This window comes from Akebia trifoliata, chromosome 13 (assembly GCF_017979445.1).
Source record: "Akebia trifoliata isolate Shusen 1 chromosome 13, ASM1797944v1, whole genome shotgun sequence".
Taxonomy (NCBI): domain Eukaryota; kingdom Viridiplantae; phylum Streptophyta; class Magnoliopsida; order Ranunculales; family Lardizabalaceae; genus Akebia; species Akebia trifoliata.
Genome location: NC_141387.1, coordinates 9,146,505 through 9,165,519, shown reverse-complemented (window position 1 = coordinate 9,165,519; position 19,015 = coordinate 9,146,505). Strand labels below are relative to the sequence as shown.

The window sequence follows — 19,015 nt, the reverse complement described above, 5'->3', positions numbered from 1 at the left end:
TATTCAATTTGACAAAAAGTTAACCAAACATATGGGAATAAGTTATAGATAATGGTTTAATTCGAGTTGACTCAGATGATAGTTTGAAAATCTTGGCCAAGTTTGTAAGACTCGTCTGAGTCAGTTGGGATTTTGTATCTTTTAATAAAAATAAGAATATTTTTTAGAATTTAAATATTTATTATCTAAATAAATATCTTCTAATCTATAGGGTTGTCAATGTGTTGTTTCTAGTTCAATACCTAAGGTATTTAGAAGTGTAACTATTATATTTTTTTCAGTTTTGATTCTAAAATAAGCAGAATCAGAACGGTTAAGAAATTCAGGTACCCGTCGGTTCCTGTTCTCATGAATCAAATGAGAAAAAAATTATTTCAAGTTATTCTAAAATATTTTTCTTTCAAAAAATTAGGGATAGTAGTTAATTTTTTTTCAAAAATTAAAATTTATCTTCTCTACAAGTAATTTAGTTTTAGAAGAAATATCCCATTTTAAATTACAATACATAATTTATACGAAAAATTGAAGAGTTTTTATGTAAAATGTATTAATTTTAAAATGTTGAAAGACCTTAAATTATTTATAATATAAGAAAAATGAAAAAATAAATCGGTTCTAAGTACCCATTGGATGGAACCTAATGGTTATGGTTCTTTTAAATTCAGTTCCATTTTAGATCTGATTCTTATCAATTCCAATAAAAAATGAATTGGAATTGAGATATTGGATTTTGGTTTTGATTCAGTTCCAATTAAATGGGTACCCATAGTTCCAATTAAATGGGTACCCATTGACACCCCTAATCATTACCTTATTTAAAAATAATAATTATTATTATTTTCACATAAATAATTAAAAAAATCAAGTTAAATGATTATACCATCTGAGATGAGTTGACACACAAATTAGAAAATATTAAAGTTTAAACCGGTTAGAAATTTTCTCTCCACTAACCAATCATAGTTGCTTTTTTCAATACACGTGATGGATTGCCATTGGTTCATCAGCTTAGCACGTAAAATTCTAAACAACAAATATTTGTTCCATTTCTAGGGCATGTTTGGACTTTGGAACTCTTCTCTATTCCATTTCTAAGGCCTGTTTGGGAGCATAGAGATCGAGATGAAAGTTGACCACTCACAAAAATTGCTATATTTGTGTGGATTTGTAATACCCTTCAAGAAGTAATAACTCTCTAATTTTTCGTAACTCTCATTTCTTAAGGAGCTACAACTTTCTTATTAAGTGAGAGTAGAGAGCTAATCCTAAGAAAACAAATGGTGTACGAGGTTTGGGTCTCATAACTTTCCAGAAAAAAAGAAGAAAAAAAAAAACAAAACACAAATGATGATAATAATGATTATGATATAAATTCTAATTCATCCTTTGCGAAATATCTTAAAAGGGTAAATCTCCATTTTATGTGTTGAATATAATGAAATAACAAGTTCGATACACTCTTCATTTTAATTCCTAAAACATGCATGTGGTACACTATTCACTTTTACGCGTTTACGAACTCGAAAGTTCATCACTTTTAATAATTATGAATTTGTAGATATTAAAAGCTTTTGTAGGCTTCATAATTATTGTTATTATTGGATTTTGTTGGGTGCAAGATTTAAACTTAAGAACTTTTTTTTTTTTTCTCTTGAGTGTGATTGATGTAGGATTTTTTAATTTTAGGTGAAATCTTAGTTAAAAGTATATTTTCTTTATTTGTGATAATTGAAAAGTAAAAGATTTTTTGATTTGTTTGCTCTTGAGAGTTGTAGAGTTAACTCTATAAATCTTGAGTCGTGCTGGGATGACACAGGATTTACTATGATTCTCGCAATTCTAACGTGGAGATGCATACATAACAGTAAATGATTTTTACTTGTATCACAAGAAAACACATCTATGGTTATGTGTACATCTCACATCAGACTTGTGAGAATTGTAGTACATACCCTATGTCATTCCAACATTTTTCATAAATCTTTAATCCCACATTAAATAAATATAAGACTTGTGCTCAACTTATAAATGATCTTACTCTCTTACTATTATTAATAAAAAATGATGTATCAATAAAATCTCTCTGAAAAATACAAGATTGCTGAATTGCATCAATAAAACAAAAGTATTGATATTCTAACTAGAAAGAGTCTTCACTCGATCAATGCTTGGTTGACGTGGCATGGACACAAAACCACTTATCTATTTTCTCGGGATACATGTCATGTCAGTCTATCGCAAAGTGAAGACTTTCTAATTAGAAAATCATTATTCATAAAACAATTACTATGTTAAAAAAATGAGAATAGGTGTCATGGATATCTCTTACAAGTCAAAAATTTTAAGGATGTACAAAATATATATTTTTTAAATAAAAAATACAGCATTTCTGACCAAATAGGTTATTTGGGCTATTGGCTCAACCGATTCAGTACTTTGGGAAACTCATTTGGTTCCTTTCCAATCTAACTCGGCCGAGTTCTAAAATAGTGGATGAGATATTTTGGATAAAGAAGTGACTCAGTGAGGATATTTTGTGTCATTTTCTAAAATCCTAGGGACAGCACAATCATTTCCCTTATAAAACCCTCCTCTTCTTGATACAAGCTCTCATTTCTCTCGACTCTAGGGTTTTGCAGGAACTAAGTCATGGCGGTCGCTTTCTTGGGTCGAACCCTAATCACTAAACCAGCTCTAACCTCTATGTTTTCTCGATCTTTCATGGCGACTTCAATCTCTGTTCCTCACCTTACTCTCTCTTCTCGTTCTGCTTCTTCTCTCCTTCGCTTTCGACCTCTTGTTGCTCTCACAGAGTTCCGTAGATTTCCATCAACAGTTGGTCTCAGATGCTTCTCGACTCGTCCAACTACATCTTCGTTGAACGATCCATCACCAAACTGGAACAATCGTCCCCCTAAGGAGACGATTCTGCTCGATGGGTGCGATTTCGAACATTGGCTTATAGTCATGGAGAAACCTGAAGGCGATCCTACGAGAGACGAAATTATTGATAGTTATATCAAGACCCTCGCAACTGTGGTTGGAAGGTTAGGGTTTAATTTCTTTCTTTATTTCTTTTCCCTTGATTTCTGAATGTTTTCTTTGAGGAAGAAATGGTGTATTTTATTATTCATTTAGTGGTAATAATTAATAACAAATGTTTTAATGTATTTTAGGAGAAAAAAATGGAAACATTCACCTTAATGTTGTTTCAAGGAGATGTGCTCTTGGAGTGTTATTTGAACAATTTATTCAATCAAAATAAAAGAAAAAAATTATAAGATTTTGGGCAAGCCAAGAAGTATGATGTTAATGGATTGAGCGTTGCCAAGGTGATGATTTTGAGCTGGAGGAGTTGAAAGCTTATGAAAGATAACTAGAAATGAACGCATTTGAAAATTTAGAAATAGCTCTAAAGTAGATTAAGATGGTTTGGGCATGTAAATGAAGGTCGATTGCAGCCCCAGTTAGAAGATATGCAATGTGAATGGTTTTGAAGGAGAGAGAAGAAGACCCAAAAGAAAGTGGGTTGAGACGGTGAAAATGGATTTGAACAAGCTTTTAATAATGTGAGGTGTTGCTCTAGTAAGAATCGAATGGTGGAACAAGATTTGTTTAGCAGACCCCAAATCTTTGGGATAAGGCTTTTATGATGATGGTGATTCTATTAGATGAGAAAGTTTTCATGTATTTTGTACATTATATGCCTTGGATACAGCTAGTAATTATTTATGTATTTCAAATGGATAGCTAATTATTTTTTGAACTTGTAAGAAAAGTGGGCAATGGGTTTGTTGAAGCAGTTCCCTTAGTTTGATAAATACTTTGAAAGAACAGTTCTTATTGAAGTTTGAAATGGTTGAATAAAGCAATCAAAGTTTCGTAGTAATTAGAAGAAGCGATATCTCAAAATGAAGCTTATTATCAGTATTAGATGTTTTTTTTAGTTGTGTGACACTGCAGTGCTTATTTTTATTTCCATTAAATTTTATTAATCTTTCATTTTGTATCTTATAATATTGAAAATGCCTTTTTAGCATTTACCTTACGTAAGGGTAACATACACATTCTGAAGTATCCGGGTAACAAAGTTTAGCCTGCTTTTCTTTCTTAACGAAAACCATGAGTTTGTAAGTATTCTTTCTATTCTTCTTTGGATTTTTATTATATGTTGGTACTTTTTTGCAGTGAGGAGGAAGCAAGGAAATCCATTTACTCGGTGTCAACTAGACACTACTTTGCTTTTGGATGCATCGTGTCAGAAGAAGTTTCATACAAGATCAAAGGTGCATTCACCTTATATGCTCTTAATTTTGGTTTGAATAAATAAGCTGTAGTACCCTGCCATTGAAAAAATGGGCTTTTAGTTTATTTTATTTCTTTGTGTATAATCTGCTTATGTCCCTGAAAATTATGCAGAATTGCCAAGAGTACGCTGGGTCCTTCCTGATTCTTACTTGGATGTTAAAAATAAAGATTATGGAGGTAGGAATTGGTTGATCCTTCATGCTTTCTTTTTTCCCAATTTCTATTTTTTGAAGGAAATCATGCAGTATGCGTCCATTCCTTGAAACTGTAAACTTTATGTGCATGCATTTAATCTCATATATTTATAAGAAAATCTGTGCATGTGTTTGAACTTGGTCCATGTGTTAGATAGATGTGTACTCATGGTTTGATGAGTCTACCCCAACTCTTCATTTGATTTGCAATTCCTCTATATAACTGATTCCATGGTGTCTTCTGCTTAGTTAGAGAATAAGATAGGTGTATTATTTCCCGTCTGTATCATCTAAAGTTTGTATGTTTTCCATCCATCAATATGGTTCTACGGTGGTTTTAATTATTACTTGGTTTCACTATCCTGATATTGGGTTGTACATGTGATAGCTGTTGGTAATTTTTTTATCATTTAGCATTTAAACACAAAACACTTTGCCCTTAGCGTGGCTTAGGGTTTGCATTGTGCATACTAGGTTAACTTGCAAATTAATGATTCAACTAATAATCCATTAATCTCGTGTATTTCTAAGTGCCCACCTCCACACAGACACGCTTGTTGGATTAAACAATTCAAGTTGAAGATCAAAATTAAAACATCCGAGTGAGAATTTCTGTCTTTATATCCATTCTGAAATGAAGTTCTATTTTCAGAAGCCAAAATGGAACAAAATCATCTTCCACCAGGCATTATGTCAAGGGCTAAATTCTTTGGATGTGAATTTCATATATTTGCCCATCCTTCCAGAAGTCATAACAGTTTTTTTTTTTTAATATATATTTTTTAAATCTCTTTCTGGTGATTATGTTGTTGTTGGATGTTCAATAAAATGTATTGGTTGTTAACGCTTTACCACACTTTTTCTTGTCTAAACTCCCTGTCAAGATTAAGATTGTTTCTGCTAACTCTTCCTTTTTTTTTCCCCCTCTCATTTTGTATGTTCCAATTGACAGGGGAACCCTTTATCAATGGGCAAGCTGTTCCTTATGATCCCAAGTACCACGAGGAATGGGTTAGGAACAATGCACGTGCAAATGAGAGATCTAGGCGCAATGACAGACCTCGCAACTTTGATCGCTCAAGGAACTTTGAGAGGCGTAGAGAAAATATGCAGAACCGAGATTTCCAACCCAGAGACATGCCTCCAATGCCTAATCAAGGTACTCCCAACACTCCACCTAATATGGGGGGTATGCCACCAAACAGAAATATGGGAGGTATGCCACCAAATCCAAATATGCACAACCCTACACCAAATATGGGAGGTATGCCACCAAACACAAATATGCAGAATCCTATGCCGAACATGGGAGGTATGCCACCAAATCCAAATATGCACAACCCTACACCAAATATGGGAGGTAAGCCGCCACCAAATGCTAATATGCAGAATAGTGGCCCCAATATGGGAGGCATGCCCAATAGAGATGCTGGCCCAAATTCTGGATATTCCAACTATCCACCCAATGCGGGGAACATGCCAAACAGAGATTTTCAATACAGAGATGCACAGAACAGCGGAGGTATGCCTTACCAGAACAGGCAAGGGCCTGGTGCGATGCCAAACAGGGATTACCAAAACAGCTACACTCCTAACAGGGACATGGGTGGCATGCCAAATGGAAACTCATACCAGGCAGTAAGAGACATGCCAAGTAGAGATATGCCACCAATGCCAAACCAAGATTAGATATTTGGGAGTGAACTAATTAAATGTAGACTGTTATATAGTAGTATTGGATATCCAGTGTTTTGTTTTATGTCAAATCTTGGCATAATGGTTCCAGTTACTATTTACTTTCTTTGAACACTTTTTCATTGTTGAAGTTTAGTTGTATTTAATCTTCCGGCTTTTCTTTTCCTTGGCTACATTGGACTGCTCATCTGCTGTGGGTCCGGTTCACTTCACCACCGAGGACTGAGTTCCTTCGCATAATGAATCATGAATCATTACTCGCTAAGTTGGTGGTTATATTTTTTCTTTGTGGTATCACTTTGTTGTGTTTCAGTTTTTTTATTTCATCTTAGTTTTATTATTAGTAGGTTGTGGAATTTTGAGTTCATTGTTTTTATATTCCCCATTCTTTCAGACTTTTAGTGTTTGTTGAGAGGTCCATACCAGATTTTCCTTTTTTTCCATTGGAAAACGCTGCAGTAACATTGAAATTGACATCATTTCACACATTGCTAACATAGATGATGTATAGATGCAAGGCAAACACCTTATGATTCGTCCACACTAATGTGTGAAACAATGTCAACGACTATTTATACTTGCGGAATAATCAAACATTGGATGATCATTCCAGTCGAAGTTTAAGATTTTTATTCTTTTTCCTAACTTTCTATATTTTAATTAGGTTCAACGGAGGTCAATTAATATATACATCGTAGAGTTCCATATGAATAAGGTTTGTTTGATTGCATGGAAAGTCATTTTCCATCTGTGAAAAAAGTGTGAAGTGGAAATATATCGAAGAATGATAAATTCGATAGAAATATATCGAACAAATATGGTATAATATGGTATGTACATGCCGAACAGTTCTTTACATATTGTTAATGCGTTCAATCCTGACTTGGCGAACGTACTGTGAATTTTGAAGAAAAAAAATATCTGATGCAAATAATGAAAAGATAAAATTGATTTTTTAAATGATTTGTTTGCAAAATGATCGAAAACAATTTCAAGAACAAAATATGATAAAAACTCACGTTCATCTATCAAAATATTTATTATACCAAATAGTGTTAAAAATCATATTTTAATGATTAAAGTGCAAATCATTTGGTTATGGTTACGTGGGATTCGATTGAACTTTCATATATGCTAAAACCCAAAAAAAAAGGTATTTAAACTTTGATAGGGTTCAATATGCTAAAACCCAAAAAAAAGGTATTTAAGTACTTACACATTATAGGCATTTAATGTATATAAGATGGTGTGGAGAGAAAAAAAAAAGTGGGTGTCAATAGCCGCCCCCATGAACTATGGCGAAAGATATCTTGAATCTTAGATTTGAGACTGTTCTATTCTTTGAAACCAAGCAACCGCATCTCTATAGATTTATTTTTACAAGTCATGTTGGCTCCATCCAGGCCGTTGAATTAATAATTCATTTTTCGTGTGGGCCAAAAACCGAAAATCACATAAAATTTCCATGATCAATACTGTCAAATTGATTCTTGTTTATATCAACGGCTCTGATGCATTTGTTAGGTAATGTTTGACTTTCAGAATTTCTACTTCGAGTGACAGAAATTTCTCGTCTGTTCGTCTCTATCAGAAAGAAACTCCACAGTCCTCCATCCCCCTTGTTAATTTACCACAGTACCCCTGCAAAATTGATTAAATTCCATATAGATCCCTAATCAAGAAATCTAGGGAAGAAAATTGACCATTTTTGTCTGAATGTAATCTCTCTGGTCTCGATCATGGAGGAGAAATCAAGCAAATTGGACGATCATGGCGGCAAAGAAGAAGTACAAGAAGAACATGATGCAGTAGAATTGGTGCTCTTTCAAGTCTCTGAGTGCTACGTTTATATGGTAAAATTCTCTTCGACTTAATTCTTGTTTGTCGATCTTTGATTTATTAAGGTTTGGGAGATCATGAGTTTACCTCCAATAATTCATTGATTGAGGATTTACGATTTAGGATTTAGGGTTTAGAGATTATGAGTTGACTTTTGATTTTTATCTCATTTGAATAAGATAATAGTTGGAAATAATTGATGATTACTGGTTTTTGTTATTTTAAGAATTAGTTTAATTAAATAAATATTTTAAAATTAGAAGGAAAAAAAGGAGAATTGCGGATCCAACATAATGTGATTTCGATTGTTTGGGTTAATTCTAAACGAAAATGTTCCCTTTGGTATAGATTTCATGCTTTGTTACTGAGATTTGGAGAATAAGGTTTTACACTCCATGAACAATATCTATATAGACTTATTGATCCATGGATCCACCCATCTCAATTGGAAAATTATCAGTATAAAAAGCAAGAACTAGAATTGATCTATTTGTTTCTCGAAACAAATAAATACTTACTTGAAATCTTACTTATCATATTCCATTGTGGAAGAATTGCCTACAATTTTTTTCCGAGGAATCGGCCATGATTTATTTGATCTGTGAAAAGTATATAATTCTTATAAGAGTTCACTGGAACAAAATATTTGGGCAGAATTAGGTTAGAAAATTTTCATATCATGTGTATCTGTTTTACTTTAAAAAAAAAATTATATATATATTTTTTTTGAAAAATATAAAATGAACATTTTATCAAGAAAACAAAGGTGAAGACATGGTCGAGATAACTATCGCAACACATGTACAATAAGTTAGCCCTCAGACTCACAAACTAAATCCCATTTGAAAAGAAAGTCTTTGAAAAAGACACCCTTGAACTCCTCAAATAGATTGCACCAAAAAAGGTAAAATATAAAAACATTAATAATAAGCTCCTGCATTGCATGCTCCTTTCAGAATATGAATATAAAATCATTGAAATATCTGTTTGATTGAAAAGATATAATTCATATATTACTGTTATATTTTCATTACTTTATTGGATTCCAGTATGGTTTTGAAATGGAAATATTTTATTATAAACATTTTGCAAAACAATCTATGAAACAATTGATACTCTCATACTCAACTCCAATACTACATTAAATTGGTATTTCCTCTAGAATCCACTTTTTCCCCATACTACGAGTTAAAGGGAAAATGTAAAGACTACCATTAAAGAGGACCAAACAAGACCTGCTACATTCATGTGAATTATGTCGCCTATCTCCATTTAAATTTACAATGGGATGGGAAAGGAAAGACAATATATAGACAATTATTACAAAACTAGTCAATATCTAATATCAAATGTACATGAATTTCTTCCATAATGTAAACAAACCATTCACATCTTATATTCATCTCAACCCAATTCTATTGGATTATTCCATTCCTGGAATATGAAACAGGGGACCTCACTAACTCCATTATTATGAAACCTCAAGTACGATCATTCACCCTTAGTTCAATAAGGGAAACATGAACTTCCTCTATAGAGGAGCCATTTGTATACTGGTGTTCCAATTCAATGGTAAGCAAATTGAATACTTGTTTGAGAAATTCCTCGAATTGGTTTACATGTTCATAACTGGTATAATTGGCGACTTGCAGTTGCGCATTATCCCTTTCTTGCAACAGATCTTGAGGAAAAAGGGTTGTTAAATGTAACCTGTACACTATTTCTTATGTGATTACGGTGCAAATCAAAACAAAATACTCTTTCTTGGTAGGTGTGTTGTACATAAATCTAATTTTTAAATATTAGGTATGAGTCATGGATTCATAGTTTTGATAAAAACAGACAAAAAACTACTGTACACATTTGAATGGAGTTACCAAGAAGAGGTAGTATGGTATGCATGACTACAGTAATCTCAATCATCCTTACTGCAACAAAGCCTTGTCCCAACTATTTGGGGTGGGGTACACAAATTCATATATTCCACTAACGAGCTTCTTCAATTCTTTTTTCACTACCCTAATTTATCTTCTTTTCGGCATCCCATCCTGTTTTTACAAATATAAATGACTAAATTAATAGGATTGTTAGTCAACCAAAGAAACATAAAGTTCAAGCTTTCTAGTAGTGATCTTTTCTTGTCAATTTTCTGATAACAAACAGAAATTTCATTTATGAATCTGCCACTCATCTTCCTTAATGTAGGTATTAGTGTGTTGCAAACTTATTCACAAGAAAAATGACGGTCTATATTAATGAGCTTGGTCTGCTAGTGCAACGTTTGAACCCTGTTGTGCTTTAATTACCACAATAAACTATCAGAAGCTTTTAACTTGGGTACTGATGTTTGAAAGTAACATCTGTACCTGAACAAGGCATTAGTTTGACACCTCACTTCCTTGTCTGACTTTGAAACTACATTTTGCTTTATTTCCTAGAAATACATAACCATTCGTTTTTTTATCATCAATCCTTCATAACTTATGAGGAGAGTTATCAAAAGCTAGTTGAATTCCTTTGCTTGGAGGAGAGCCAATTTAACTGTGTATTTTTAGGCTACTTCTTGATGTTTTTTCTGAGGCTTTTCAATGAATTGAAGTATTATACTCATTGCATATGCAATATGCTAAGAAATGATTTTGCCTTGTTTAATGTGATATGTAATGTTAGACCCCTAGCGTTATTTCTGGTCACTTTAAATTATCCGGTACACTATATTGCCTACCAAATGCTTTAAGCATAGTGTAATATATTTGCCAGTCAATTCTATCAGTCAAGCTCAGATCATCATATCTACTTTACTTTTTATTTCTTGATATGGATGCCATTGAATTTTTGGGTGATGTCAAGATAATTTGTTTGGTTCTACAGATACCCCCAAGGAAAAGTGCAGCTTCTTACAGGTTATTTTTCTACTCATCTCTATTACTTGTCACATTTTATGGTACTTGTTTAGTCTCTTATGTTTGACATGGTTGATGCTTTATCATATTTTCGTTTTATATTTATATTTTTGATATCTTATCTAGCTTTAGATGAGTAAGCCTATGATATATTAATGATAACCATATTTACTACAAGTCTATAACTCTGTAGATGATTCTGGTTTTCCTAAAAGGTTTTTAATTTGTGGTAAATGTTAAGCTGTGGAAAGTTTTACTCTTCAAAAAAACAAGGTAGAAGGTTTAAAAATGCAAATGAGTGACAACTTCCTCATCTTTCAGCTGACCTCAAATCTTTGGCATAAGGCTTTAATGATAATGATCTCCCTAAGCTTCCTAAATAGAAATTTTTCTTTAACATAATTCACCAAGTATTTCTTGCTAGAAATGAAAAAAAGTTAGTCATTTACTGAGAAAATTCAAGTTCTCAATCCACCTCTTCTTCCATGTTTGCCAAGGTTTTCATAGTACTTGGTTGTAATGGAAAGAAGAATATACAGCTTCTCCCTTCCTCTTCCGCACATGAAAGTCTTATATTTTCCCTCTTCCTTGTGTTAAATGATCAGAGAATCAACTCAGGTATTTCTACACCATTTGTAAAATTTTCCAGTCAATAGTGTCATGAATAAAATGTGTTACCTAAGTATGTGGCCCAGGTGCAAACCGTCAAGTTGTCCACAGGTGTCACATTAAACTTTAAAAGTATGAGCACATGGGCACAACTATATTAAAAGAGGGCTTCTATTGCACACCAACTTTTGCTAATGCCACCCCAACATGTGTGCTAATTCTTTAGTGATTTACATATGAATTGGGGTGGCATTAGCAAAAGTTGGTGTGGCAATATAATCTTTCTATTAAAATAGGGATTGTTTTAGCCATACATTAGGAAGATTTTTATATTAGTTATACCCTCTGAACTTTCAAATTTCAGTTGTCCCCATACTAAAACTCAATGTTATTGACTTGTGCAGAAATTTGATTTCTATATAATTAATTTTCTTACAGGAATGTCATAGAATTGCTTGGAGGTTACTCAAGAACACTTATAATTATGTTGTGCTTTAAAATCAACCTAGAAAATTCTCAACAAACCAAAATTACTTTAATTCTCTAATAAAGTTGAAGACCAGATTCATTAAATAAACTTTTACGAGCTTTTAAAAGCATAGCCTTAGAAACTCAAGAGACCTAGAAGTACTTGCAAGGACCCTAAAAGAGTCTTACATTTTATGACTGCCATTTAAAACATTTTCTCATGAAATCAATTTCTCAAATTTATTGTCATCGAGAAAATGAATTCCTCTGCCTCAGGATAACCATTTTCCCATCCCGTTTTCTTGTGCAATCACATATACCATTATTGTATCACATATACCCTTATTGTATATTATGGGTCTTACGTAGCCTTGAAGCAAAAACCCAAAAAGCTTGGCAAGCGCAATGAGGCCTAGGAAAACATGCATCTCCTTCAAAGGTGCACATAAGATAAGTTTTACTCTTACTTGGAAGTAATAGAAAGTTCTCTTATGGTAGAGCAAGATTGTAAAGCAACTTTGGTGATTCTTCCTAGCCTACAATTACACAAGGAATTTTTTTGGGGCGTCTAACCTTGTGGGCTTCAATCCCTTTTGCTTCTAGAGTGATCCAACTTGAATAATCATCAAGAAAGATAGGGTGCATGATGGGAAAAAAAAATGTTAGATACTGTCATAATTTGTACATACTAGTAACTGATCCATCTATCCCCATATATCATCTGAAATATCGCCAATAAAAATGTCTGCAGTTGTCAATCTTCAATAAACATTGGGTCTTACCATTTAGTATTGTTTGAGGCACGTGCCAGTGCCATATGGTCTAATTGATTGTTGAACTGCTTTCTTGATCATGCCGTGAATGAACTGAAGTGATTGTTGCATACTTGTTGGAACCCACATTCTTGCTAATGGCAACCTTGTGATTGTGTATCTCCTATATATATAGCTCATGTTCTGAAGCAACTTCTTTTCTTTTTTCATTTTTTTTCCTTTTCTGGTAATGTATGCCAGTTATATTTTTCTCGCCAGTGAAGGAAGTTTCCATGGAATCTGCGCTTGTTTTAGTTCCATCTTTCTACTTCTGATGTTTGAATCTCCATCTCCTAAATCAATTCAATCTTTCTGCATCCTAAAATCTATCATAAAGAAGTGTACAGATTCATGATTTAATCAAATGTAGTGGCAATTATTACTACAGGAATTTTATTTTACGCTGTTTGGAGATGAAGATTCTAAACACTGAATTTTATTCTTAGGGCCGATGAATGGGATGTAAACAAATGGACATGGGAGGGGACATTGAAAGTTATTAGCAAGGGAGAGGAGTGCATCATCAAGCTTGAAGATAAGACCACAGGTGAGGCCATTTATTAGTTACTATAATTGAGAAAGTAATGAATTGTAATCCTTGATATTTTTGGATTGCTTCTATTCAAGGTATTAAATTTTGATTTCGATGTCTATTTCGGTCATATTGGAAATGTAAATATTTCGACCATTGTGGAAATCAATGTAATTTTAGGGAAATGGTGGAAATATTATGAAATGATAGAAATGCTGAGGAAGTTTTCACTTAAACGTCAAATTATAATAAGCAGCCATATGAATTATGGAAATGAAGATTAGTAACATTTGGATGAGTATCTATGAGTCAGATATCTAAAACAACTATATGCTTCTTGGAAATCCAGTTGCTCGTAGGACTTTACAAGAGGGTGGTGCATGTGACCGTGGGATTAGTCTCAACCCGAAGGGTGGGGGATACCCACAATAAGCATAAAAAAAAATTTGCTTCTTAGAATGAGAATAATAGTATCACATAACTACAAATACTTTAATATGTTCCACTTACTTAAATGAACAATCTACATGTAATACATTATCTCATTATTATAATCTATAAAAAAATACATTCTCACAGTATCATATATATATATATACATATACTAATTTATCTAACTAGTTTGAATATTTTGGCCCAGGCTTATTATTCATCAAAATGTTCCACTGAAATATAACATTTTTATACCTAACATTTGATTATTTCGGTCAAAATTTACTATTCATCGAAATATTTCGTGAAATGAATAGTGATTTCCACCAAAATATATACATAAAGAAACTGTCGGTTAAATTTTATGTCGGACCTTGTGGAAATGGAAATATTTCGTGGAAATATGTAGGAATTTAATACTATGCTTCTATTAACTTATGTTTCTCAAAGCAGGAGAGCTTTATGCTAGGGCATTCCTGAGAAATGGTGAGCCACATCCAGTGGAGTCTGTAATCGACAGCAGCAGGTTGGTCCAATTGTTACTGAAACTGATGTCCATTTTTATCGATATGATTTTCTTAAATGATTTCAAGGGTTTTGGCAGATTACAACTGTGTGTGGGTCATGGAGTCATATCTTGCTGTGTAAAATATAATTCTGTGGGTTTGAGTTTGCTGCTTGCAACTCTTTTTTCTTTAGCTTCATTTTTGTTTACTGGCCTTTATCTTTGAATTATGGATATTGTAATTGTATGGGGTGTCTGATTTTTTATTCATTTCCTATCCAGATACTTTGTTCTTCGGGTAGAAGAGAACATTGGTGAGTTTCAAATCCCTCTAGTTTCATGGCAACATTTAATTTTCACTGCACAATCTTATCCATACTTCAATTTAACCTCAGTAAGACCTTATAATTTGTACAACACATCCTATGAACATGTCTATAGGTTCTGTTTTGAGAATCATGGTTTCATTTGTATCTGCTGTGATCCAGTCTGATCATTCTTACCTATCCTAAGGCGATGTTTTATGATGAGCCTTGTGACATAGTGCCAAGGAATCATTTTTTTAAGTAAATACTATTAAAATCAACATTTCTGAAGTATTCTGTAAGAAAATCCTGAAAATCCAGATGGAAGTTTCTAGAGGGTAACATGCTAACAATCATAGGTCGAATTTTGGACCGTATTCTTGAATTAGGTCATTTGGAAGGTTTATCATAGGCCTTTTTGAGTTTCGAAGTAGTTGCATTGGTATAATTCATACCAGGAGACCACTATTATTCTCTTCCTTAGCTATTTTCTGTCTTTTTTCATTGATCTAATTCTTTATGAAACTGTGATGCTCATAACATCGAAGACTTTTGACTGATATAATAAAAATCAACATGGAACCTTTGCAGATGGTCGTCTTCGGCATGCCTTCATTGGTATCGGGTTTCGAGAAAGGCCACAAGCTTACGACTTTCAAGCCGCTCTTCATGATCATATGAAGTATACTACCATTAGTTTGTCTTTTCTTTATCCCTCCTTTTTGTCTCCTCTTTTCTGGTTAACATACTAGAAATCTGGGCATTTGTGAGTGAGAAAAACTACCTACTCGACGTCACAATCTCTTCTAAAATCTTTTCTTTCAATGGTTTGCAAGATATCTGAACAAAAAGAAGACTGCTGAAGAGATGGAGCAGCAATACCAGACATCTTCCTCAGTAGATTACAGTCTAAAAGAAGGGGAAACCCTCGTCCTCCAAATCAAGAATGTAAGGTCTTTTGCAACCTTATATCATAGTTTAAAAATCTCATTCCCATTTGGTCTCTGAGTGAGCTAACAGAATGAGACTTTAGTAAAAAATATTTTGATAAGCAATATTATTTTACATGAATTATTTAATGATAATAATGATAGTTTTATTTTTTATTTTTATGAAAATAACAAACCATCATAAGTCTTTGGGTAATCTTAACATGCCCCTTAAACTAATAATTCACTTGAAAACTAATAGAAAATGACTCAATGCCCTCTTTTTCAATCTCTTTCCAAAAATCTTCGATTATTTTTTTCTCTCAAAAGTCCATTATCTTTAATCTCTGGGACAAACATTCTCTCATTTTCAATCTCAGGATGTGTAATTGGGTAATTGTTTTTCCACATGATCAATTTTCAGAAACTTTGTTAGTCAAACAAGATTTTGGATTCTGAAAATCTGTTTCTATAATCTGATTTTGGATCAAAATCGAGAATCATGTTCTACAATCTGAACCAAACGCCCCTTAAGTACTGCGTTCAAGGTTTTTATTGCTAACCCATCCTTCTTTGTGTTAACAGAAAGGAGGCCGCAATGAAAAGTCTTCATTTTTCGAGAAGGGTCTCAATAATCTCTCATTGGATGAGAAGGCAAGCCAGAAATTGCCCACAATTTGTCTTAAGCCACCACCACCTGGACCACTCTCACCTGTTAGTCCTGTTCTGAGGTCTCCTGAGAAGTCACCTTCTAATTTCAGTCTCGAAGCAACTACTAATGCTGAGACCTTGCCTTCCACAAAAGAACATCAATCAAAAGAATCACCTTCTACTGAACATACGAGCCCAGAGGAAATCCTAGATGATGACTTCGGGGATTTTCAAGCGGCAGGTTAGTTTTGTTTATGAACCTTACTTGTTTTAAAATTAGTACTCCGAGTGTGTATGGGTTTTGGTTGAGTTAGACTGGGTTCAGTTGAATACTACATTTCACTATCTACCTGAGATACAAAAAAAATTGTGTAAAAAAATGCCATTAACAACCAAATGTACCAATTCAAAAATGCCAATGTCATTTATTATAGAACTTTCTGGAGCTGAGTAATAGTGAGATTACCATAATCTATCTTTATCATTCAATACTCTGTATCAACATTCATGGTAAGGAAGGAGAGGTATTTCTTAGCGTCGTGGATCAACCGTTTGATATCTCCCTGTTGAACAGTATTTCTTAGGACGAAAAATGTCCTAATGAGATAATCCTAGCCGTTTGTATTAATCCTAGATGATCTTAAAACTTTGTGGCAAGTGATCTAGAGATCACAAATTTATTTGTAGGTTATTGGGTCCTCACAGCCCTGCATATTAAGCCAGAGCGGGGGATGTGAAAATATGCCAATCACTTGAGATGGCTGTATTGCCAACTATTTACTTATAAACCCTTTAACTCGGTTTATTATTATTTATTCATAAATATTTATATGAAAACATTTACAATTTTTTTTAGAAAATAAGATTAGATTAGAAATGTTTAATAAGATAATCATATTTTACTTGGATAATAAATATTAAAATTTTAAAAATAATAATATTTTGATTAAAATAAACAAAAACATGGTTGACTCGGATGAGTTTTACTAATTCATCTGTAATTTTCAAAATATTGTCTGGGTCATCTTGTTTGTTCACGAGATTTTGTACAGTTGAGATGCCTTGTTTATCTGTCTCGTTCATTTCTTGGACGATTTAAGAACTATACTTGAGTTAGTAATTCGAGGTCTAATGTTAGTGCGTGTGTAATTGTCTTTGTGAATTTGGGCAACTCTTTAGGACACATTGAGATTAGGTTGGCTTGAACTTTTGTGGGAAGAAAGGTTGAGTCATACAAGGGCACTTTGCAATAAAGGGGCTAAGTCTTGACATCCAATTCACATGAGCACATATTGATGAAATTGAGGATTGATGGCAAAGCAAAATAGTGAGACAACAATTAAGTAAAAAAACAATTATCGATCGAAAAATGATTGAAAACAAAGGAAAATTACATTTTCCGAATAAATGATCTCTAATTTTTGGCCAACAAGGATGTTTTTGGTAAGGGTAAAAATGAAAATTTGAGATTTTGAAAGAATTGATTTTGGTTGGAAAACTTAAATAGGATTTTGCAAATTAGAGCTTTAAATCATTCGCGGACATAAAAGTAAAGAAAGTGATAGAATTGGCGTTGTTAGGCAGGGTTTTGAACATTTTCATCGCTCTAAATGAATAAAATGTTGACTTTACCTCTTTCGTAAAGTAGTGAATTCATCGCTTTTGAAAAGGTGCAGTGAAAAAATTGCGAAATCGCTATTTTTCACTAGAGTAGTAAAAATGTCTAGGTAGTTTCTTCTTCTTCACTTTATTGTTGGGAAAATTACTTAAAGGGCCCAGTGGAGTGATTTTTTTTCTTAATAATTCATTTAGTAAACTTTTTTTCTTTCTAAAAAGTCCTTGGACCCCATCTCCCACATTTCTCCTGATTGAATGCTCTATCCGTTCAAATTCATCGTTTTCATAAAAAAAATTGGATTTTTGGCATTTCTTTGAAGAATCAATTCCTTTTTCAAACATTTTGAAGATCTATGTAAAAAAGTTAGGTTCTTTTTCATTTTTTTTAAAATCAATTTTTGGATGAAAATCGATCAAGAATGATTCTTTTGGATTGAAATCATCTAAACAAGCCGTGAGCTCAAGTTTTTAGTCAATCTTTTCATATGTTTTAGTCGAAAAAAAACTAAACTTGAAAATGGGTGGGTTTTACCTGTGACAAGTTCACCACTTTTTATTTAAAAAGTGGTAAACTCAACAATAAATAAAAAGCACCGGGTTCGACAATAAATAAAAAGTGATGAAATCAACAGTAAATAAAAATGTGGTGAACTTGACAATAACGAGGGACCATTAACACACAAAACTTATGGACTATTTAAATCCTTCCGTGAGGGTCCTTTAAGTAATTTTCCCTAATTTTAAACATCAAATATTCTTAAAAAAATAATAATAAAATAAAATGCAAGGTGTCTTGAATTTTCTTTAGATAACTTGTATTTTTGGAGAACAAGACATTGGATTTCACCATGAAAGATTAACTCTTTAAAATGAGGAATATGTCATTTGTCATTACAAATCATCACAATGTATAGTAATAATTGTAGATCTCAACGAAAAAAAAATGAAAGAAAAAGATGGTCATGCATAAAATTTGGGGCGTTTATCTGAAATTTGTCTACTATAGATTAAGGGTTCGGATCAGGTAACAATCCTTATTTGACAATCCAGTTGAAAATCCATCATCTTATATTAGTTAAAAATTTTGGAATGGGTAAAAAGATCATCTTCACAAGAAATCAGCCCATTCCAAAATTTGTAACCCCATCAAAAGTTATTTATAATTTAATGGTAAAATTGGACGGTTAATAATTCTTCAACTTGTAAATTTGTTTTG

The 19,015-nt window shown here is 32.9% G+C and overlaps 2 protein-coding genes across 2 annotated transcripts; both read left to right on the top strand.

The window, feature by feature from the left end:
- Nucleotides 1-2,607: 2,607 nt before the first annotated feature.
- RIP1 (cobalt ion binding protein) lies at nt 2,608-6,370 on the top strand. The gene is made up of 4 exons (XM_086420074.1): nt 2,608-3,047; nt 4,189-4,286; nt 4,420-4,485; nt 5,455-6,370. The coding sequence occupies exons 1-4, from the start codon at nt 2,650-2,652 to the stop codon at nt 6,189-6,191; spliced, it is 1,299 nt and encodes a 432-aa protein (XP_086276200.1). The 5' UTR covers nt 2,608-2,649; the 3' UTR covers nt 6,192-6,370.
- A 1,323-nt stretch (nt 6,371-7,693) lies between these two features.
- LOC147387736 (Adaptin ear-binding coat-associated protein 1 NECAP-1) lies at nt 7,694-16,618 on the top strand. Its single transcript, XM_086420075.1, has 8 exons — nt 7,694-8,050; nt 10,908-10,939; nt 13,275-13,375; nt 14,246-14,318; nt 14,580-14,611; nt 15,194-15,284; nt 15,439-15,550; nt 16,117-16,618. The coding sequence occupies exons 1-8, from the start codon at nt 7,937-7,939 to the stop codon at nt 16,426-16,428; spliced, it is 867 nt and encodes a 288-aa protein (XP_086276201.1). The 5' UTR covers nt 7,694-7,936; the 3' UTR covers nt 16,429-16,618.
- Nucleotides 16,619-19,015: the final 2,397 nt, after the last annotated feature.